This window comes from Oculina patagonica, chromosome 9, assembly GCF_052425735.1.
Source record: "Oculina patagonica isolate OP01 chromosome 9, crgOcupat, whole genome shotgun sequence".
Lineage (NCBI taxonomy): Eukaryota > Metazoa > Cnidaria > Anthozoa > Scleractinia > Oculinidae > Oculina > Oculina patagonica.
In genome coordinates this window covers 10,413,719-10,438,177 of record NC_135766.1, presented here as the reverse complement: position 1 = coordinate 10,438,177, position 24,459 = coordinate 10,413,719, and the positions used below count along the sequence as shown (strand labels likewise).

Sequence of the window (24,459 nt, the reverse complement as noted above, 5' to 3'; positions counted from 1 at the left end):
ACAGTTCCGAATACTTCCGAGTACCTCACATGACAGACGGATCGATAAAAAAACTGATTTCCAAAATGGTTCCAAACGAATCTGCTCCGCTGTACTACGAAGTTTCTCCTTTGACGGTACGAAACCTAAATTTAAGTAGTTACGGTAGTGTTGTGTTTAGTTAAGATCGGATTGTAAATACCTTTCTTCGACAATTTTCTTGTTCACAACCGAGGTCAACCGAGATCGAGAATGGGCAGAAGCTTGACAATGACAAGCTTTATAAGCTTACATGCACAATTGAGTACATTTCTCGCTGTTTTTATGGTTCTTTATTTTCTTTGATTCTTAAAACCCAGTTGCGTGTGTAATCAGCTCTTTCTTCTTTGGTTCCTTGCCAATTTATTTCGACCTTGTGAGCGGATGCTTGAATTAATTAATTCGAGTTGATCGATATGATTGGACTTGTATGAAACTCAATTTAGGGGTTGGGTTCATTCCCTGATCATGCAGTCTCGAGATAACCAGAAATCAATTTATTGATCAATATTATTGGTATCAGTAATTGATGATTGTTTGATTTTAAAGTACAATAATATTAATCAGGAAGATACAGTTTGCAGTTACAATCTTTCTTGTCTTGATAGGAAAGCTCTGTCTAAACACGTCATAAACATTATACAGTCGGGGGAACAAGTGCCAGTTGTCCGGAGGGGTGACTCGCAAATGAAAGGGACAGGATGCTTGTCGTCTCGGTTATCGGTGTAAATTTCGGATTTTTGGTCTCGCTTAGGATGTAGGGTTGCACACGAAAAAATATACAAATATGAATTATATTTATAGTTTTTTGGTACCTTTATGGAGTCAAGAAAAGCTTGAGCAACACCCAGATTGGTCTCTTTTCAAAATGTCCGACGAGCATCCCCCTCACTTTCATGTAGGAATTCCCCCCCCCCCCCCCCCGGGCCAGTTGATGGTGACAATTGAATAGGGAGGGTGCGCACTGGCTTGACAATCAAAATCATGTGACAGCTGTTTGTGGAACGGGGGACTTGTGTATATGCCATGGCCCACGTCAAACTACACTCGACACTAAGAATGCCAGTAGAATGAAGAAACTAACTGTTATCAGTGCAAATCATATGACTGATGTCATTTCTTACGGCAGAAAACACCAGCCAGAATTGATTTCCTGCAAGTGACGCAAGTCATTTGTTCTAAGCCATTGGCAAGGCCTTCCAAGGGGGGTAGCCGTGTCGCAATGTCGCATGTTTCTGAGAGCCCATGTCGCCTAGCTACAGTGTAACAGTGGAAAATGTCGCTGTAGTTTTTTACCCCATTGTTTTGCTGTTGCTTCGTGTCGCTGTCGCATTTCAGTGCTGTAATGATGTCGCTTGTCACTTTTAAAATGTTCCATGTCGCCAGTTTTCAGGTTCATGTCGCTTGTCATGCTATCATGCACACCCAGTCTTCAGTACACGATAATGACTATCACTCTTTTGTTAGCAAATTATTTACTTAAATAATTCTATCGACACAAAAGAAAAAAAGAAAAACAAACAAACAAACAAGCAACTTGGAGCAAGTCTATTGAAGAAATTTGAGTGGACTAGGCAGTCAGGCCATTTGACAGTCAATTAACAACTGTCTTGTTGAATTAGACAGGTGTTGTGGTTTAAATTAATCTTTGGTCTCAAATTTCTAAAACCATTTTGATTTTTGTTTCGCCTTTGTTTTAGATAAGACGATCTGACTCATGAAAATAAGGCATAATATATGAAAAAAAAAAATAAAGCTGGTTTTAATAAATTTAAACCACATCAAAAGCATGTGCACCAACTTAGACATCAGCTTCATTTATTGTGAAAATGATGTTGTCTCTTTAATTAGCATGTAAGGTATATGTACAACTAAATTACTAATACTATATTGATTTCTATCTATATTCACAGAAATTATTGTTAAGAGTTTTGGCAGGCATCACAGGGCTGACTGTAGTGGTATGTACAGTATTTATTTAGTATTGCATCAATGAAATGGTCACCAGTTAAGGGAATTACCCTAAAATCGCTGAACATTTTTGAGCAAAATTATTGTAATAACACAGAGAGAACTTCAGTTAATTAAACAATAATTATCATGGTGAAAATATCAAAAACCCAATCTACCGGTACTTTTCTTTTCTATGGTGTTCGGTTCCCAAGAGTGCTTAAATATAGTATTCTTAGAAAGTCTGCAGATGGGTTAGTAAATCCATTTTTAATTTTTTTCTTTGTGAAATTCTGTTCGCCAAAGCCAAGAAAGTATTACTGAACATCATAATGATATGGGAAAATCTCATTTGCATTTACTTTCAACACACAATTAATATACACGACTACAAAAACTAGTTTCGTCAAAAGACCTCGTCAGTTGGTAGCCATGTGCTGTTCCGTATGCTGTTGGTAGCCATATATGTTTAATTTCACTTACACTTTAATTGTTTTCTGCTTGAAGAATGGTTTTTATCATTATCTTATCATAATTTATGATACTTGTATTCCTTAGGTTTTGCCTAGCCTGTTTCTTTTGGCTTGCCTTTCCATAAGTTCTCTAAAGGCAGTGTTTTAAAAAGGAACAAAAAGTTTACCCTTGCTTTCATTCTCATAAACTGTCATTAAGAGCAAAGTTTTTGCTCATTGTTTTCCAATCTTTGTTGAAAACCATTTGATTTGAGATTGTGTTTTGATTGGTTGGGTTGTTCTACAATAGATGTTGATTGGTTATGTTTTTTACATGATTTAAAAGCTCTACTATATTACTTTTTCCTTCCCTCCCCTTCCTCTACCTTTCTCCCTTCCCCTTACCCTTCCACTCATTTCCTGTCCTTTTTCCTTGCTTTTGTTCTCTTTTTTTTTTTTTTCATTTTTTAACCTTAGATCTCTGCATTATTCAAACCAAGTCACAAAACTGAATTCTGTGAGGCGTGCAGGGCAATGCAGCCCTGCATGCGAGGAGAGAAATGCAAGGCAGAAATCCCTACCCCAAATAAAATGGCTAACTGCAAGCTACTTACATAAGCTAACTGTAGGCTAACCAAAGTGCTATTTAGGCATGTAACCGGAATGGATCGCATGTCTCGCTGCATCGCACTTTGTACCCAATCACTTCAAATTTAAGTACTGGCAGAACATCTACTAATTATGATCTTTCCACATTTGAACTATTATAATGAATGTGGCAAATTAAAGTCTCATTTTAATACGTACCTATTCTAAAATAATTATACATGTATATATTTTTTTTAACAGATAACACTGATTATAAGCTTTGTCAAAGCTGCAGATGACTCCATGATGTATCTTATAGCAGTCAACATGTTAAGTGAGTGACAAAATTGTTTTTTTTTTTTTACTTTTTGTAATTGTTTGCTTCTTCCATGCAAACTTAATAATTAACAGTTAGGTTTTCATTGATTTTAATTTTCTGCTTGTGTTATATATAGGTATTGTTCAGATTGTTAGGACTGCGCATGTGCAGTTACACGTGTCATTCGGATGTTCAGATTAAAGATAATTGAGTTGCGTTTACTCAGTGTTTACTTCTGTTCTCGATAATTTATCCGTTTACAACATCTGGCGACGAGGATGGGATCCTCCAGTGATGTGTTGCTGTCTTCATGGCGATTTTGAAAATTACGAAGTTCTTCTGTGCGTTTCTGTTGTCTGTGCACGTGGTTGCTTGCCTTCTTGCTTTTTGTTCGGCCGCCATTATGGCTTCCCCGCTAGTTGGTTCCATTGGGGAGTTCGATACTTCTACGGAGACTTTTACGGCTTATCAGGAAAGACTTGATCAGTATTTCGTTGCGAATAGTATTGGCCATTACCCTCCTGAGGCCTCCACAGCTGATAAAGCAGCTGCGAACAAGAAGAAGGTTGCAGTGATGATTTCAGTTATCGGCAAGAAGACATACGGGACACTTCGAGATTTATGCAGTCCAGCAAATCCAAAGGACAAGACATTCGAGCAGTTATGTGAATTACTTGAGCGACATTTCAAACCTAAACGATTAGAAGTTGCAGAATCGTACCGATTTCACCGTTGTTTTCAAGAAGAGAATGAAACTGTTTCCGTGTACAGTGCTCGTTTATGACATCTTGCTTCCAGTTGTAATTTTGGTGCGTTCTTAAATCGTTCGCTTCGCGACCAGTTTGTTTGTGGGATTCGCAATCCGGCCACTCGTAAAAAGCTTTTAAGTGAAGATCGCACCTTCCAACAAGCGATTTCGTCAGTACTTGTATGGTCGCTCCTTCACAATTTTAACAGATCATCGCCCTCTGCTCACCCTCTTTGGACCACAGCAGTCAGTTCCTGCTCATGCTGCAGCTCGACTTCAAAGATGGGCCCTCATCCTGGCATCGTACAATTACAAAATTGAGTACCGCAGCACTACAGCGCATGCTGATGCAGACAGCATGTCACGTCTTCCTTTGCCACAAACATGGTCACCCAAATGTGAAAATGTCGAGTGCTTCTTCTTAGAACCTGAAGTTGTAACCAATGTGACCAGTCAGATGATCAAAAGAGAAACCCAGGTTGACCCCGTCTTATCCAAAGTGTACAGTTATGTCTTCAGTGGATGGCCAAGTGTAGTAGATCCGACATTAGTACCGTTCAAGAATAAACGAGATGAACTGACAACCCAACAAGGCTGTGTGTTGTGGGGTACTCGGGTTGTTGTACCACCTTCCCTTCAAGAGAAAGTATTGCATGAACTTCATGAAACACATCCAGGAATTTCCAGAATGAAAGCACTATCAAGGTCATATGTATGGTGGCCCAATATTGATGCCCACATTGAAAGAACTGTTTCTTCATGCAGTACTTGTCAAACTATGAGATCTGCACCTCCTACTGCTCAAATTCATCCATGGATTTTTCCAACACGGGCTTGGTCTCGCATTCATGTGGACTTTGCAGGACCGATCTCTGGACATATGTATATGGTTGTTGTTGATGCATACAGCAAATTCCCAGAGGTGGTCAAAATGACAAATATTACTGCTGGAACAACTATCACTGCATTGCGTGACATATTCAGCAGGCACGGATTGCCCGAAATTCTTGTTTCTGACAATGGTTCCCAGTTCACTTCGAGAGAATTTGAAAAGTTTTGTGTCAACAATGGAATTGTACATCGTACTTCAGCAGCGTACAAACCATCCACCAATGGTCAGGCTGAACGTGTTGTCCAGATTTTGAAATCAGCAATCAAACAAGCCCAGCTTACTCACACTGATGTGTCTACTCAAATTGCTAAGTACTTACTTGTTTATCGAAACACACCCCATTCCACTACAGGCGAACCTCCCTCTTTAATGCTTATGGGCAGGAGATTGCGTACTCGCCTCGATTTACTAATTCCTTCAGTTGAAAAGCATGTTGAAGCTCGACAGTACAGTACGATGGTTAGTCCCACTGCACACAGAGGTCTACGCCAGTTTCATGCAGGTGATCCAGTATTGGCCAGAAAGTATGGGAAGGGAGAAAAGTGGATGCCTGGGGTCATCACTGAGGTACTTGGTTCTCGACACTATATGGTTGAAGTGTCAGGCAAATTGTGGAAACGACATGTGGACCAACTTCTGAGCCGAGCTGTTAGTGATGACCACTCAAACAGCCCCTCATCAATTGATGACTACTCTATGCCACTTCAATTGGCTTCCCCAGTGGATGTTTCTGATGAAGTTGTCCCGCTTCCCTCAGGCTCTCATACAGCCACAGCGGATGAGTCACAGTTGACCAGTACTAGCGAACGTTGTGAAAGTCCTTTACCTGGAGCTTCCTGTTCTGTTACAGACAATGACAATGTTACTGTAGTTCCTCCTATTTTGCTGTCAGGAATTCCTGATACAAGTTCTACGTTAGAGAAACCAAGTTACTCAGATAAGGTTGCTACTCCCCCTTGTTTAGAAAGACGTTACCCTGTTAGAGTAAATCGTGGACTGCCAAGTCACTTGAGAGACTATGAGTTAAAGTGCTGACATTGGTTAACTGTTATGTTATAGAAAAGAAACTGTTTCATTTAAAGGGGGAGATGTTATATATAGGTATTGTTCAGATTGTTAGGACTGCGCATGTGCAGTTACACGTGTCATTCGGATGTTCAGATTAAAGAGAATTGAGTTGCGTTTACTCAGTGTTTACTTCTGTTCTCGATAATTTATCCGTTTACAACAGCTTGGTTTTTTAAAATTTTGTGTGGGCTATTAAATAAGCTTTTTTTTTTCTTTGTCATTTCAGTTAGCAGTGTGATTGGAGGAGTCATTGTAAGTACAGTCTATTGTATGACAATATTTTTACAAGCATGCAAACTAATCTTTGTAAACTTAAGGCCTGTTTGTAAACATGGTTCTGTAATGACTTTCATTCTGGAATGAAACTCGTTCTGGAATGAAGTTCATTCTGCATTCACACGACAGAGTCAAACGGCTCAACCTAAGGCATTTTCACGTGTGTGGCTTTTGTGCCAGATCAAAAACAAAGATAGCACAGGTTTTGTGTGCAAACATGTTATTGTGGCCATTAATGGCGACATTTGCAATTTTAATGAGAAATTTGAGCATAGGGCGGCTTCTTTGGGCTAAACAAGAAATGCTATTACGTGTACCTTTTTTGCAGTCACAGATCAAACTGTGACCTTCATATGCGGTTTCATGAGATGCGATTTCAAAAGTGGATACAATGTTACAGCTAACTCAGTGCCATGGACTTCAATAATTATTATGAGATGCTGCCAGGGGTATATAATAATAAAAGGCTGTGGATTTCATGTGTTGGAGTATAGCAAAGGGTTGAAAAATTGTCATTTAGGTAAAGGGCCCTTAATTATGATCTTGAACAGACCCACTCAGTCAACAGTTGACTCACCTCAGTGTATATATAATTATAAGAGTTTATAATTTAAGTGAAAAGTTTAAAAAATAGATGCAGTATCCATACTGTAGGTTTTCAAAAGGGTTACCATTTTTTATCAAAGATTCATTGTGTACAAAAGGGTTACCTCAGTATTGGGTTGAGGATGGTACATGGGTAATGGAATGAACCTCTGGGCAGAGCCTCACTTGATATTTGATCTTAATAATATTGGAATATACTTTTTTTCTTGTTGTTATTGTAATATGCTGTCTGTTATTTGCTGTGTTTTAGACATGGTGGTATCACAAAGGGATCATAGTGAGTATACAATTACTGTCTTCTTTGAGTTATTTGGCATAAATATGTACCTGGTATTAACCGTAATAATGCACAACAAGCATATTTTTAAAATATCTGTGCCGGAAATTTTGTTTGAAGCCAAGAAAGTGTTTCTTATCATCTAGATTAGAAAAACCTCATTTGCATTTACTCTCAAAACATAATTTTTTATATTATGATACATTATTTATACGGTTAGAAAGCCAGTTTTTGGTGTCATATAATTATGATGTAAATGTGTGTTGAAAGTAAAAATAGAAATTCAGCTTGCCTTGTACCCACCCTTTTTCTCACACATGAGTTGAAGACTGAAAACATCTGGTCAAATCCAGAAGTAAAGAAAAATATTTTACTTTAGAAGACCTTCAAATCAGACAACTACTTAAAGAAACCACGGCAGATTTTCAAGAATATAATTTATCAATAATTGGAAAATAGCTAGAACATTATTTTTTTATGCCCACACAAAGGCTTCCCAAACTGTTGATTGTTTTTTTTTTATATACTTCAATTATGTCGTGTTAAATAATTTAACATTCTTTAAAACATGACCACATGATCAGAACGGATTTGACCAGTTGTTCTTATCCGAAGAGGGAGATGGGTCGTACAAGGTTAAGAAACACATATGGCTCGGTTACAACACCCATAGTCACCCTAGTTCAAACAGGTCATGGAAAACCTGGAAAGTCATGCACTTTAAAAAAAATTCATTTTCCAGGCCTGTAAACTCCTAGAATTTAAATGTAGGCAGTGGAAAGATGTGGGAAATGGCATTGATTGTACAAAATAAATAATGAGGCATTTTTTTGGTGGGGTGGGGAGTGGGGAGAGAGAGAAAAAGGCCAAAAAAAAAAAAAACGCATCCGAAATCAAGATACATGTAATTTGTAATTTATGAACGTTTTCAAAAAAATGGTCAAATTTCGGTCATGGAAAACTTTGAAAAGGTCATGGAAAGTAATGGACTTTCAAAAGCTCAATAAAGTATAAACCCTGTACAAGTGACAAATCATGCTGGGTGTTCAACAGTTGAAGCTCACAGGTTTTTTTTTTCTTTTAGGAAGCAAAGAAAATAGCATTCATGGCGTTTGTAGGCGTTTGCATAATATTCCAGGCCATTACGTCAGATATATATGTCTATAACAAGAAAACCGCCATTGTGTCACCTACAGTACTGACACCCACACCCACCCATATAAACGCCAGCAGCATAGCCCCGCCGCACTGAAGATCGACAGAGACGCAAGAAAAGAGAGAATATCCAGGGATTAACGGTCCATGGACAACATATGCTTTGTATTGTTAATATTTATCCCACGCAGTGGAGGATACAACCAATGAAAAGGCTGGAAAGCCATTGAATATTCTGTGATATCCCACGGCTCGTGCAACGGTGTTTTTGTGGTAATTTGCAGCAGGACTATGATAAAGTATGAGAAAATTAATAATAATTACACAACGCAGTTTTCGATACAGGAACATTATGTGGTTTTCTTGTTCATGATTTAAATGGGTCGAACTATTGTTGAGTGTTTCATCTCGTGATCTTAATGTAGGATGTCTAAATCGGATCAAAAAAATATTTAAAGTGAGCTTTCCCTGCTCTGTGTGACAAGAAGTTAGAATTAGACGTGATTAAAGAAACGTTGACCCATGAAAAAAAAAACATGAACGATGCGACTCAAATGTTTACTAGGAAATCGGAAAACAGTAATCGTCTTCTGTGACAGAATGAACATTGTGATACGACAGATAGCAACAGATTGCATAAATCATGCTGTTAAAGCTCTCAAGAAAAAAAAAATACCTTGATTATGAATAAGTTGAATGTTACTAACCTTACCAGGGCTGTCTGTCTACCCAGAAACCCATTCGGTCTTATGGTTATGGTTTATGTTTTCACAGCGTCAACGTTTCTTTCTGGTCTATACATGTACCTTGGTCTTAAATAAACCTTAGAAAAGATTCGTATCAGTGATATGTTGCTACAGTGCCGCTATGTGCCAAATAGGCTGATTTAAAGGAGTAACATAAACAGAAGAATATAAACAAGGATACATCGGATTTCTGATGAAATGAACTCGAAAAAAAAAATCAATTTGATTATCAAGATAGGTCACTTTTTTTAACTATGTTACGATTATTTCAGCTTGTCCGCTATGATGAGTCAGGAGTTACCTTCACTTTAATTAAAATTTAAAGCAACGGGTAGTATACTGTAAGATAAAAAACAAAACAAAAAAGTAATAAATAAACTGAATAAGAACACTGAAGGATTTATATAAGGTTGCAAATTTATTAGGAAATTGAAACTTTCTACATGTGAAAACACCCTCAGCGACGTACATAAAACACAATGAAAACAACGGTGGGTAATCTGAATTGAGGGAAGATTTTTAGGCCCGTATGGGGGGTTCGAGGGTTCGAACGAAACCCCTAAAATTTTTTGAAGTCGGCATTTTTGGGGGTTGAAAAGATTAAAAAAATACACAAAACAATCAAAAGACTTTGACCGGTCGATTACAAGGACGACTACCTTTCTTGCCAGGATTATCGGAGGAAGCCGCAACATTTTGGTACTATAATAAGAAGTTCTAATCATTTGGATTGGTTTAATTGATGTTCGTCTTGCTTTCCATCCTTGTCGTGGCGCCCGCCGCAATCAGAACTAGCGTTAGTTGGCTGGACAAGCAAGCATGCGCATTTGCCAGAAACCAAATTTTCTAGATGTCTAAATGCACACACTCATTTCTGAGCATTTCAGAATTTTTTTTAGAATGCAAACTACTTTCCGAAGAGCTAATAGTGAAGGAAAATGCATTCCACCTTAGAAATAAAGTGAAAATGCAGAAAATGGCAATTGAGAGAACCTAATTGAAATTTCCTGGGGGCCAGACCCCCCTAGAAGCTCGCGCCTTCGGCGCTCGTGTTAGCTGCGCCCAAAAATACCTCCCCCCACCAAATAAAAAAGACCCCCCTCAACAAAATCCACCCTACAGGCCTGTTTTTGGGGTAAGTCTTATTCAGAGTTATCAAACCATCAACAGGTGAGCGCAAGGTGAACCGAGTTGAGGGTAGGCAAAAATAGATACTGCTTGTCAAACGTGTTTATTTTTTCTTCTAGCAGGTTCAGAACCGATGGGAACGCGTTGTGGTTTGGGGTTTAGCGAATTTTCAAAGGGAAGCAAAGCGAAGTTTTCATTTGTCTCGTCTTTTCTGAAATGTAAAGTTGTAGTCGGGGGCGAGGGGGGGGGGGGGTGTTCATTAGATTGCCAACTTCTATTTGGTGAGAGGGTATTGGAACGAAGGCGTTACATGAAATTACAGTATCTCGTTTCTGTAAACTAGTTTTATTGCATAAGTTATAGCCAAAAAATAAAAGAAAAATAAGAGTAATTCGACATCTTCATAAATGAAAATGCAAACAGTAACACTAATTCATACACAAACTTTGGCGACTCCTACTCTGTTCCAAGTGGAGTACAAGACAAGAAAACAATCCTGGCTGGGACTTACACCTTCACACCTGATGAGGTGGAGGTGTTTTATCTTAGTTGAATCGATAAAGTTATTTCTTTAACTAAAGTATATAATTTGTACTTTCACTTTTGTTTTTCCTTGTGGATCACTAGGCTCAGAGAGATTTACTCTTTTTGTTCGCCCGAGATCCCCCGTTTGATGGAACAATCGTGCTGACTACTACTGACTTTTTAGAAATTCCGTGATGTTATTGCTTCGGGAAAAAGTTTTAAGACAGAATCCACCAGGAAGTCGAGTAATATTTGTTTGAGTTGGACAAAGATCGAGTACCAGAATAATTTAAATCCTATAGTGTTATTTCCTACCCTTAATCCTTAATAAAAGGTAAATATGTACGTAATTATCCGTAATAACACCAACAATGATTTCTTATCACAGTCTGAGAAAATGTATTTAAAATTTCACAAGCTATAGGCAAAAGCTCACGTCTTTTAAGCGAGTGAAATTCTATGGTACTTCGAAATATGTTTTCGATGTTTGGTGCTGTTAGAAACGATTTCTTATGATAAGAAAATCGAAGCAGTAGCACAAAAGCTTGCAATAAGATGTAAACAATTTTGTTACATAATTTTGTCCAATAACTACTCGAAGTCCTGGCGGATTCGCTTATCACTTTTTTCCGTGCGTGATCTGTTTGTCTGATCATGAATCGAAGGCCACGTGCTTGGATGCACTTCCTTTCTTAATAAACAGCAAACGCGGCGCGCATCTTAACAGAAATAAAAGGATCACGAAAGATGCATAGGGAGAATTAGGAAAAGAAAGTCATTTTGGGCCTCTCTAAAACGTTTCTGCCCAAGACAAAGTGTCAACTTCGCTGCAACTTCCCGAGCCTAAAAATGACAAAAAACGATCAGGTGATAAAAACGGTTGGAGTTCTTCCCAATACATTTAAAATAATCCTGATTCGTTTAGTTTTTATCTTCAGTATCTTTAAGTCTTCCATGACGCTCGTTTCCTCCATCAATTTGATCAAATGATGCCAGCGCCATCGGGGCTCGATCCCGGACCGTTTGATCCCGAGTCCATCGTGCTAACCATTAGCACTCCGCGTCTCACCCGTTGGTGGTTGGCGGATAAAATAATTATTTGGCCCTTGCAATAAATAATATTATTATTCATTCAAAATATTTCTCTGTTTCTGATTGGCTTTCGATTCCCGGTTAATTCCAGCTAACTGGCTAGCGCCGACTAAATTTGGAAGAAATTCCAATATCAAAAATTAATGGCTCGCAACCTCGTTCCCAAGTATGATTAACAGATCGCAACCTCGTTTCCAAGAACCGCTGACGTCACGCGACTGAACGGCTTTGCTGCCGAGCAGGTTGAAAGTGCAAAAATGGCCTCTAGATTTGAGCATTACGAAGAGGTAAAATATTTAAGTTATTAGACGACAAGGAAAGTCAAAACACGGAAAAAGCAACGAAGGGGAAAAGCGTATCTTCAAGAGGAAAAAATCCCTGATCCAGCCACAGCGGAGGACCTGGAACGGTTTTACCAAAATTCTACGTCGAAGTAAGCAAGAACGATGGAAACCTGTACTCGAAAACATCGCTTTGTGTCATCAGATTTAACTTCAATAGACAATTCAAGCAAGTGCTAAATAAAGACATTATAAGGGACAAGAAATTTAATGAAGGTAACCCTCCTCGATCTGCATAAATCTTCATATCATATATACTCTGCCTCATCCAATAATTGCTAAATAACGATATAAATAACATGTATAATGTAGCTTATAGTGTGCCATAGAGATTCTAAAATTCGATTCGAAAGCATTGACGTTAAGAGGGTGATTTCGAAAATATGTGGTGTGCATCATTTCTCAATATATAGCAAACGAAAAATGCGGTCAAATCTGGTGCTCAATGTCAGAGCTTATAAGACTTACCTGGTCACTATTGAAACAGCCTAGATAACCAACTAGAGCGCGCACAGCTCTGACTGTTTTTAGTAGTTTCATAAATTTCTTTTAAGAAATTTATGAAACTATTTATTTAAAAATAAATGTCATTATAAAAAATGTAAAGCCTTGTATAATGGTTTCAATTAAAAAAAAAAACTTTACCTTACAAGGCCTCTAATTTTCTTACCTTACTTCATTGTAATTTCTTTTTCTACTGTTGGGCTATAACTGGCTTTTAATTTTCCCTTTTATGAAAGACTCGCAATTGAAATATTTCTTTTAAGGATTTTTTATTTTGAATCTTTGTTTTACAAACTAATTTCTTTATTTTCTTTTTGTTACTTTTAACTGCATTGTGATTCATATTTGGAGTTAAACTTCATCGTGTTATCGAATCATGAACTGTGGCCATATCTTGAAGCTGCAATTCAAGAGGAAGAAAAAAATTAGAAAACAACATATATTTTATTGAATAAGAATGAGGCAAAATGGCAATGACAAAGAAGTACTCTACAAAATTAAGCTGAAAAAATCAGCAGCGTCAATAATATACCTAGCAATCAGGAGGTGGGGATCTTTACTGTTCATCCTGTTCATTCTGCTCCCCAAATTCCTGAGTATCTCCAGTTTCCCCGTATTCCCCTTGTTCATTGTCCCGTCGCATAATTCCTGGTTCATTACGACGCAGAAAGCCTTTTGCTTCATTCTCACTTAACGGAATGGCGCCTACAATGTAATTCAACGTGTTATGGTTATGTTACAGGTTATTTTCTTTTGTTAACCTTGGTTATTTTCTCCAACCTAGGTTAAACTTAGGGTTGTTATTAAGGCTATTGAAAATGAACCATCTAAATGTAACGGTCACACGACACATTTTGGGCTGAGGTTTAAAGCAACCTTTGGGTTCGCATCTGGAGTAAACGGCGGGGTCTATGATCTTATGTGAGACCCTTACGCCTGACTATGCCATACTGATGAGTCCTGGAGATGTTTCGTATGACCATTGCATTCAGATGGTTTATTAGGGTTATGGATTGGATTGGAGTTATATATTAAACAAAAAAATAGTGGTTCACCCAACGTTTCCTATGTGGCAAAATTGATAAGTGGTTGGACAGCAAATCTGGAGATTAAGAGATCAAATACTAGAAGTGCAGGTTAGTAAAAAGGTGAAAAATAATAATTAGGTGATAGTACTTGGGAGGGGGATAATAGTTGATAATAGAGGAGAGTGAGTAAGGATGGTGATGGGGGGTTAAGAGACACCGAGGGAGGGGAGGTGTTTAAATTTCTGATTAACCTAGTATTAAAAAAACTAGGTTAAAAACAAATGAAAGCTAGGCTAAAAAATTACCTACGTTGACAAAAAAAATGACCTAAAGCCAATGTTTTGCCTGTAACAGATACGTGAAAGGAAAAATATATATACTTTGAATGAGTTTATTTCTCCATCGACACTGCCAGACAAATTAAAGTCACAACGCTACGATAGTACTCACTTTTGGAACCAGCATTAGCTGCTTTAGGAGCCACCAAGTGGTTGGTGAAAATTAAGGCCAGTAGCAAAGTTACCAGGGTGAAGCGAATCGCGAACATCTTCTTCGGTTGATTTTCGTTCAAAAGTGGACTCTCGGTGCTTCAAATGTAATTTCCTAGATTAGTAAAGGAGATTAAGTTGCCGTTACCGAAAGTGCTACAATTTGCCGGTCAGTGCACATGGCTTTTAGTAGTTTATCTTTCCAATGCGAGCGCCAGAGTAAATTACTCCCTCCCCCCAAGTGAAGTTACATACCAAATATAATACAAGTCTTTTCTGTATGCTGTATCTGTACGCTATCACGCATGTTAAAATTAATAACTATTTGTTAGTTTAAATTGTCGAAAATAAATAAATAAATAAATTGATATTTGCACGTATTCACATGCCTACGTGTGTTACCTTTATGTATCTGTATGGAATTAAAGAACGGAATTTTACTCGATCAAACTCAATCGAACTCGATCCGTGGATTGATTTCGATTGAGCTCTGTAACCGAACTTAATTAAACGTCCGAATTTCAAAACTGGCAACCTAATAAAATAAAACCTCTGTTGAAATGCAAAGACAAGTTTTAATTTTAATAATGCTGACAACAATACAATACAAACAAAGAACGAAAAAAAAAATTACAAGGGTAATTATATAAATGAAATGAAAAGAAACGCGCTTTACAAAACTCTCCACTGCTTAGAAAAAAAATTAAAATAAAATAATAAGCACAGTGGCGATTTAACAGGAAAAAAAGGTAGAAATCTATATGGTGGCAGAAAAATACAGGACTGTTACGTTGGTGACATTTTCAAGACAAGTGGGGCTAGAAAATGGAATGTCAGGGGATACAAGGGTTTCTTTGGGTATTTAACCTTCTTAAATGAAATTGTTCAAAAGTTCCCATTTCTTCGGAGTAGTGTTTTTTTATATCTGTTCTGGTTTATATGCAAGTTTAAGATATCGCCGGAGACCGTCTATGTGGGTGACAGTTTCTTTTGTATGGCAAAGCCAAATAAAATGTCTTGCAAGAAGGCAACAGAAATTGATTTGATAGTGATATTGAGAAGAATCTGGTGTTAAGGAGGCTCGATGCAGTTTTTTTAGCCCTAGAGTGGTCGTTTTGAAAGTGCCGAAAATCATCTAGGAAGCCAATGTTCGATTTTTGCCAAAATACACCAAAATGATCAAATATGACCAAAGTTTAATTTTTTACTGGTCACTTCGTCACAAATGTTACAATAGCAACGATTGTTGTTTTCTTTTGTTTTCAAACAAGCTTGATTTTCTCGAAATCTAGATTAACTCTTGGTACTCATTTTTTTGATATGTTAAAGTTTAGTAGATTGACTAACTGTTGACGAAATTTTAGAAAAATCTGTAAGAGCGTTTTCAAGTAAATCAAGAATGAAGTAAATTAAACTTTGGTCATATTTGATCATTTTGGTGTATTTTTGCAAAAATCGAACATTGGCTTCCTAGATAATTTTCATTTTCAAAACGACCACCCTAGGGTTAAAAAAAACTACATCGAGACTCCTTAAACCCATAGCAACAGTACACTCCAATGAATTATTGTTTGGAATGATTTTGCACTGCGTCAGCCGAGTTGTCATATCGGACCAGAAGGATTCCGTTTTAGGGCATTTCCAGAAAAGGTGAAATAGTTTTTCTGGTGCCTCACGGCAGAAGGCGCACTTAGAGTCATCTTTTTGGTGCAAAAATTTAAATTTAAACTCTTTCAGCCTGGTGCTTTTTGTGCATTTCTAAGCTAGCTGGTACGTCTCTTGCCATTTAATGTCTTCAGAATTCGTGAATTCTTGAAGCTCAAGTAATTGGGTTCAATTTTCAAACACAATCGACTTTGATCCACCGGTTTAAGTCCTTCACTTGTGTATAAAAGAAAACGTATATTATCGCGGTATGTAAACTTCTGAGCTTGCAATTAAACTTGTTGAACAAATTTACGTGAAGCTAGGATTGAAAATAAATTTTATGTCTCTCGCTTGTTGTTGCGGTGCGTACATTTCTGAGTCTTGGAACTTGTCAGGGAAAATGCGCATTGAGTTTTTGCTTTCGGTTACGTACACAATCGGGACTCCGTGTTTTCCACTGTCCACGTGTCTTCCAAAGATCTCGTTTTTTCCACATTTCGAATCCCGTGTTTTTCAAAGACCCCGGAACGCCGTACCCAGTACCCCAGGACCCCGGCTCAACGTTATCCACCCATCCATTATTTTGTGAAATTCTCGGATTTTCGCACGAACTACTGCTACTGCCTCGAGCGGCAGGTTACAAGTCTGTATCAACAGAATAAGCGCAAGTTTCTTCCCGAGAAGCCTCTTCGTATTTCCGGAATGTTTTGCTTAAATAGTTTGCTGATCTCCGTGTATGTTCTTTTTACTTTTACTTGAATTTTCACGTCGAAGTTATTTTCAAAATACTCCATAACGTAACAAGACGCCGATTTCAAATGCAGTTTAGACAATTTGTGCATTAATGGCAAAGCCGAGCGAGCATTTTATTTCGCGCCATCTTTGACAGCTGTCAAACAAGAAGGCCGAACAGAGCAGAAAGCGCTGATGAAGACGGCGAAAAGCTGAAAACTCTAGAAATTTCTCGTTTTGACAGAAATCTTAAGAATACTCCACCTTATCTGAAAAAAGGTAGCACTTATTTCCGGTTTTACAAACGAAAGTGAAATATATCGACAAAAAAGGAATCGTATTTTTTCGGTTTGCATGTATATCACAAAACAAGAATATGATTTCTATGGAGTTTTGCAGTTTCTAGTTCCAGGTTTTATTGAAAAGAGGATTTCCGGAAGTGATCACTGATTCTAACAGCACAACAAATGCTCACAGACTTGTTCACAGTGTTCGTTGAATCGTGGTATTGACGTCTTACTTTTTCTGGCCTGTGATTGGTTCAAACATTTGGTTGCTCACTTACTTTTCTGGGATACTGTCATAATTCGGCGATCATCTTTTACAATCTTTATCTTCTGCCGCATTCACAGTTCGAACAATTTTTACTATACACTTTTTCATCTCCGTCTACAAGTTATTTCATGTAAAATGGAATTGGTTCGCTAGTGAGGGCGTATTGATCTTGATTTGGCGAACAAGTTTTCTCAAGCTTTTTTGTATTGTCGTCGCTAAGCTCTTTTCACAACTTCACTTAGATGCAATGTACGAATTTCTCTTTAATGCGATCTGTAAACAGGGTGTAGAAATATTACGGCTTATAGTCGTAATAAACTCACGGCAATACAAGATTAAGCTTCTCTTTGGATTACTTGGCTATTGAATTTGCTGGTTCCTCCAGCTTCATTTGATAAAAAATCAGGGTGGAGAAAAGTCGCTCTTGATTATTTTGAATGCCTAATGGGAGTTTTATTTGTATCATTTAATTTCTTGTCCAAGATATGACAAAACAAAATTATAATATCCGTTTCAAACCCGAAAATCAGTTTTACTATTAGGGTCAATAGCCAAAAAAATTATGACTGATCTCGAGGCAATAAATGAGACCTCTCACGCAAAAACGTTCCTTACGGAATCCGTGTGTTCGGCGAAACGCGCGGCAAGCGAACGGATGAAAAACGGCTCGATGAGCCGTTCTACACGGATACCGAGAACGGCTACACGGATGTAAATTTTTGTTACACGGATGAAGTTGAACGGCTACACAGATGAAATTTTTTTTCATACGGATGAAGTCGAACGGCTACACGCATGTAAATTTTTGTTTCACGGATGAAGTTAAACAGCTACACGGATGTAATTTTTTTTCGCACGGATGAAGTCGAAAGGCTACACGGATGTAAATTTTCTTCACACGGATGAAGTCGAACGGCTACACGTATGTTAATTTTCTTCACACGGATGATGTTGAACGGCCGCGCGTTTTACTGTCCCGCGTTGCGAAATCATTTCAAAGTCAAAGCATCCAAGCAGATTTTTTCTCTAAGTTTTTTGTTTTTATGCTTCTATGCGCGTCACAAAATTTAGTAAAAGAAGGCCGCAATCGTTTAATTGTCCCGCGCTGCGAAATCATTTCAAAGTCAAAGCATCCAAGCATATTTTTTTCTCTTAGTTTTTCGTTTTTATGCTTCTACGTGCGTCACAAAATTAAGTAAAAGAAGGCCGCCATTGTTTAACTGTCCTGCGCTGAGAAATCATTTTAAAGTCAAAACATCCAAGCAGATTTTTTCTCTAAGTTTTTCGTTTTTATGCTTCTACGCGTGTCGTTGAATTGAACTTAGTTTTTAGTCTTAGATAAAAATTTTATCGATGATCGAATGTTATAAAAGTGAAGATATTTCAAGAGCAGAAAAAAAAAACCGTGTCTGTTTAAAACGAGGTGCTTGTAAACAACACATTAATTTTACTAAGGCGCAGTTTTTAGCTCATGCCATTTGAACGTCTGCCAATTTTCTGGTATGTGTAGCGTGTAGCTTGAGCCGCTTCAAGGGCTGACGAATTTTAAACGGATAGCTTTAGCTGCTCGAGCGGCTAAAAGTTTTCTTTGCATGGAACGGTTGAACGGCTAGTAAATTTCTTCATACGAAACGGCTACACGGCTCGAACGGCTAGTAAATTTTTTCACACGGAACGACTACACGGCTCGAACGGCTAGTAAATTTCTTCACACGGAACGACTACACGGCTCGAACGGCTAGTAAATTTTTTCACACGGAAGGACTACACGGCTCGAACGGCTAGTAAATTTCTTCACACGGAACGGCTACACGGCTAGAACGGCAAGTAAATTTCTTCACACGGAACGGCTGCACGGCTAGTCAATTTTTTTCACACGGAACGGTCACGCGGCTCGAACGGCTGACAATTTTTTTACACGGAACGGCCACATGGCTCAAACGGCCCTTAATTTATGTTACACGGATAGCTTACACGGCTCAAAAGGCATCCCTTTCCGTGCACACGGCTACTGGATGGCAAACGCGCGGCTATCCGTGTCAAAACGGCAAGTCTTAAGGAACGTTTTCGCGTGAGAAGTCACAAATGTCCATGGATAAAAACAGCAACAACAACTACTACGTACAACAACGTTAGCAAAAACGAAAAAACATCGGGTCGACGCAAGTGCCTCGGTCTGCCACAAAGCGGCTACGGTCCTGACTTTTTCTTGGAAAACTCCCTTATGAATTGGTCAAAAAGCAAATTAAGCTGATTTTTGTTCTTAAAGCGAGAAATTACTTCACGAATCGAGTCTCTGCGATCTTGTAGTATATTAGCGTTTGTGTGCCAAGAAGTTAAAATAATCTTTTAGCCTAGCTTACACATTTAGATCAATGATCTACAGGACTTGAACTAACCTTGCTTGTGACTCGGTCAGTCTTGGGTACAGAGTTTGCACGTTTGCTGCGGCAGTATTCTGAAAATAATCAATAAACACGGGCATTTAAGTTAGGTTAAGTTTCAGGAAGAATCAGTAACTGAAGTAGCCAATCAAATGCCTGTACGAAGGTCGTAATTGAGTGAGAGCATAGTTTCATCAACATCGTCACTCACCCTGACACAAATTCCCATTTAAATAATCGAAAGTTGTTATTGTGTGAGAGCATAGTTTTCAATAGTTTTATCCACATTGTCATGTTAATTTAAAATATGTTTATTTTGCTAAGGTCCACATCAGCCCTGGGCTGCGTTTTAACTAACCTCTTCAAATAAAGTTTCTGTTGTAGCTCACTCACTCTGCCACAAATCCTCAATTAATAACAAAACATCGTTCCAGTAGTTTCAGGCGTTATTGTGTGAGAGCATAGTTTCCAATAGTTTCATTCGTTATTGTGTGAGAGCATAGTTTCCAATAGTTTCATTCGTTATTGTGTGTGAGAGCATAATTTCCAATAGTTTCAGTCGTTATTGTGTGAACATAGTTTCCAATAGTTTCGGTCGTTATTTTGTGAGAGCATGATTTTCAATAGTTTCATTCGTTATTGTGTGAAAGCATAATTTCCAGTAGTTTCAGTCGTTATTGTGTGAGAGCATAGTTTCCAATAGTTTCAGTCGTGATTGTGTGAGAGCATAGTTTCCAATAGTTTCAGTCGTTATTTTGTGTGAGCATAGTTTCCAATAGTTTCATTCGTGATTGTGTGAGAGCATAGTTTCCAATAGTTTCAGTCGTTATTTTGTGAGACCATAGTTTCCAATAGATTCATTCGTGATTGTGTGAGAGCATAATTTCCAATGCAATAGATTCTTTCGTTATTGTATGAGAGCATAATTTCCAGTAGTTTCAGTCAATTCTTTACCCACTTTTTCTCAGATCTTCCTTTGAAATAACCGCGTTATTTCGGAGTGAATTCATGGCTCCTCAGCCTGCTCCTCCCCCTTTCCCCGAACTTGTACTCTGGATTTACTTCTTCGCCTGCCACGAAATTAAAAAAAAGGTTGTGGTAAAGGGATCTTTATCTTAGTTTCAGTTAGAGAAACAGGAGTAGAATGATAAACTATCATGATCAGAAGGGAAAACCCCCGAATATTAAAAAAATTTCAACGCTTCTGCAGCGGCCCCATGACATAGGCCCCACTTTTCTTCACACTGACAGGAAGTCCCCAACTCCACTGTTGCCCACATCCAGGCCAAATACGAATAGTTTTTTGTTGGGAAGCGTCCTGAACTGCAGAAGATACAAATATTAATCGCACTGTCACGCCACGCATGTCACAGTACCCGGAAGAATACAGAGTTGACAAATTCGGCAAGATTCTCGATGCTCGATTCTCGATTCTCGAGAGAACCACCGAAACGAAAACATTCTCGCTCTCTGTTAATACTTCGTGTCACACGGCAGTCACGTGACACGGGGGTTATGTTTCCAGCGTGCTTCTCGAGCCCTGCGGTTTACCGCTTGCTTCGAATCACTTTAAAGAATTTATCACTTTTTTAACAGGGCTAACATACAGCGCTTCCAAATCAATTTAAGCAAATAGTTAAAAGATCAGCGTGTTGAGTTGTGTGTGATCGCGATCGTATCACTGCAAAGCTAAGTCATTCACAAAGATTTCTTCGCAATATTTCCAACGTTAATTTTTAGATAGAGAAAGGCGTTTGACTTGCGAACGTTTGATAATTACTTCCACTTACTTTCATTGGCAATTTGTGTAATTTACCGGATAGTTCAAATACTGACATTGTTCCACCTCCTGTTAGTTATGACAAAGAATATTTCACCCAAGTCACGGTCCGTGATCAATCAATCAATCAATCAATAAAATTTATTTACCCTCGGAGCTGACGGGGGCTGGCTAGGCCCCTAGCAAAACATATGCTAATATGCCGAGAAAATAAATTACAAATGTAAAAATATATACAGAACGAAAAATTCATTAATAAATAAGTATTAAATTAAATTAAAATTAAAAAGGGACTATCTAGCTGCGCACAGCATTACGAAAGGCCTGTAGTGTAGCAATTGTTCTTACTCGGTCTGGCAGTTGATTCCAGGCGTTCGCCGCCCAGTATCTTACAGACTTCAGTCCATACTTGGTCGTATTGACCTTAGGTAAGACAATCTTATTAATGCCTCTCAAGTTCTTGATATTGTCCCTGACACAGAAGAGGTCCTTAAGATACACAGGTGCTAAGTTGTTAAGGCATTTGAATATTATAATAAGTGTATCTTGAATGCGACGTTCACTTAATGTGTAGCCTATGCGGCTGCACAGAGAAGCGGAGCTAGAAGACCTGCCCTTATAGATGTAACGTAGGGCTCTTTCGTGAAGTTTCTCTAGTTTATCGCTGTCTGATTTTAGACAATTATGCCATATCGAAGAGCAATAAGTAAAATAAGACATCACAAAGGAATCATACAGGCATAGCTTGGAAGAGGAAGACAAAACATTTCGTAATCTACAAATAACGTCAAGTTGTTTTCCTGCTTTCTTAATAATTTTAGAAACGTGCGTGCTAAAGTTTAACGCGTCGTCTATAACGACTCCTAACAGCTCAACCTCATACACACGAGGAATAATTTCTCCGTCTGCATATAAAGATATGTGAGCACGATTGTTGCTAGAGAGAACAAGCGCCTTGCACTTCTCAGGGTTGAGAGTCATCTTGTTATCTCTGAACCACTTACAGGCTACGGCAAGTTCTTTGTTAAGGACGTATTCGACCTTAGCTGGGTCAACATCAGAGTAGTAGATCTGGTTATCGTCGGCGTAATTCGATAGTTTTGCCTCCTCGATGAAGTAGAATAAGTCATTAAGAAAAATGTTAAATAGTAGGGGCCCTAAAACGGACCCCTGTGGAACTCCCCTTGATATTGCTGACACATCCGATGTAACATTTCCAATCCGGACACGCTGCCTGCGATCGTGTAAGTAGCTCCTCAGTACGTTTAAGCTGTGAGGAGAAATTCCATAGGCTGCAAGCTTTGCTAATAGTAGATCGTGAGGGATAATATCGAATGCCTTACTCAGATCCATTACTACAGTCCCCACCACGCACTTCTTGTCCAGCGCCCGTCTCCAGTCTTCAACAAGTCGCAGTAATACGCACTCACAACTGTATCCCTTTCTGTAAGCTGAAAGGAATTTTGAAAGGATACCTGAGAAGTGCTGAACTAGCTGTCTATTCAAACATCTCTCAAATACTTTATCGAGTAGCACTAGGATGGACACAGGCCTGTACTTGGACTTATAACAACTCAATTTTAACCTCGAATGCTCGCTTCCTCTCCTCACTCAAACGTAACGATGCTCAGTCAATATATTGTTTGTAAGATCGGAACAGCATTTATATATGACGATGTTAGTTTCAACGTAATCTTTAATCGTCCCTAACACATCTCTGCGGTCTTCTCTAAGTCTTTTCGGACATAACAAGTCATAAGTCAGAAATGAGCCTGAGGGCTTACATTTTAATGAAATTCAGTTTAGATTTTCTCTGACGCAGGATTGCCTTTCAGTTATCACTTCTTTATACCGGTTTCAGCAGAAAGGTGTTTAAACTTTTTAAAGTCAAAACAGGCGAAAAAACAAGAAGACAATACTGGCTATTCTCAATTTGTTTGTTCCAGTCAAAAATTGTAGCCGGCAATGTACAAATTAAAGATTTCAGGCTCCTTGCCGCCGCCAAAAAATATTAATTTTTAAAACGCAAATCCGTGTTGACTGCATAAGCTCGCTTTCAGGACAAGGTATTCCGTCGTTACGACCCCAGATATTTTAAGTTTACTTTTCTTTTCTTTTTTTTCCACATTCGGGAAAAACACATTTCGATGGTTAAACGGTTATATTTGAAGCCGTCATGTTACGATTGAGGATATTGATTTGACGCCGTTTATCTCTGAAGGTATTTTGGGATTTTGATGGAATCTTATTTTATTTATTGTACAGTAATTATCAACTAATATTTTGTGCGGTGATCGTTAAACAGTTGTGCCTTTGCTAATTGAGGAATGATGGGAGGTAAATAGGTTCGAGGATTTTGGCCTTAAAAAGCGCCCGGATTACGGCCAGATTTTTTGCGATACATTGAGCGGATTTAAGGATTTCGATTCGGTTCACTTTGGTCGGTCTTCGTCGGTACGTTGGCGGAATTGTCGCAAAAACTAGCAACAAAACAAAACTTCTTTTTAAAAAAAAAATTAGCATAAAAAACAGCATCTACCGTCTGTCGCAGTGAAACTATATCACACAAAGCTTTCAAGTACGTAATACGAAGATAAAGGCGGATTAACAGTTTTGGCCAAAACAAATAGCACTTTTCGACGGATTTGCGTACTCCTATTCACCCCTTTAGAAAAATTGAATAGAAATTCAAGACGAAATCAAGTTCGAACAGGATGAAATAATTTGCATAAAGACGAAATCAAAATTGTGTGGCTACCTTCGGTACAAAGGCCCAAGATTAATACAAAATTGTGACTTGGTTCGACCTGTAATCAGCGTCTGCTTTATCAGCTCTCTCATAAAGCCTGATCAATATTGTTACTTTAATGTTAAATAATTTCTGTGTTTTAAAGTCAGCTGAATTAATGATTTTAATTATTAATATTCTCGCAATAAATGCCTTCCTCTTTATTTTTGATAATCGTTCTCGCCGAAAAAGTAGGTGACTGTACGTTGTAATGACACGATTGAGTCCGTTTGTCATTCGGTTGATTAGACAATCCACCTTTTCCGGCTGGGTTTAATTGAGCTGATTTTTTACTTGTCTTTTCTTAAGGGGCTAAAATTTAGGTCTTATTGGCGCTTGGAGGTAAACCCCATTATAAAAATAATGCTCTAT

The 24,459-nt window shown here is 38.2% G+C and overlaps 1 protein-coding gene and 1 long non-coding RNA gene across 2 annotated transcripts; one reads left to right on the top strand and one right to left on the bottom strand.

The window, feature by feature from the left end:
* Window positions 1-9: 9 nt before the first annotated feature.
* On the top strand, window positions 10-8,884 carry LOC144665803 (uncharacterized). The gene is made up of 6 exons (XM_078527104.1): window positions 10-116; window positions 1,932-1,979; window positions 3,270-3,342; window positions 6,262-6,287; window positions 7,168-7,194; window positions 8,279-8,884. The coding sequence occupies exons 1-6, from the start codon at window positions 30-32 to the stop codon at window positions 8,444-8,446; spliced, it is 429 nt and encodes a 142-aa protein (XP_078383230.1). The 5' UTR covers window positions 10-29; the 3' UTR covers window positions 8,447-8,884.
* Window positions 8,885-12,935: 4,051 nt separating this feature from the next.
* LOC144665822 (uncharacterized) lies at window positions 12,936-19,896 on the bottom strand. The gene is made up of 5 exons (XR_013573032.1): window positions 19,878-19,896; window positions 19,535-19,593; window positions 14,164-14,316; window positions 13,218-13,390; window positions 12,936-13,085 (listed from the first exon to the last, which is right to left on the bottom strand). It is a non-coding gene; the product is annotated as an uncharacterized LOC144665822 (long non-coding RNA).
* Between the last annotated feature and the right edge of the window lie 4,563 nt (window positions 19,897-24,459).

Excerpts from the sequence above, each read along its gene's own strand:
- LOC144665803 (XM_078527104.1), top strand. The coding sequence starts at position 30 with ATGACAGACGGATCGATAAAAAAACTGATTTCCAAAATGGTTCCAAAC. Across the intron at positions 1,980-3,269 it reads TCACAGGGCTGACTGTAGTG|ATAACACTGATTATAAGCTT; the intron begins GTATGTACAGTA and ends TTTTTTTAACAG. Across the intron at positions 6,288-7,167 it reads GTGTGATTGGAGGAGTCATT|ACATGGTGGTATCACAAAGG; the intron begins GTAAGTACAGTC and ends GCTGTGTTTTAG.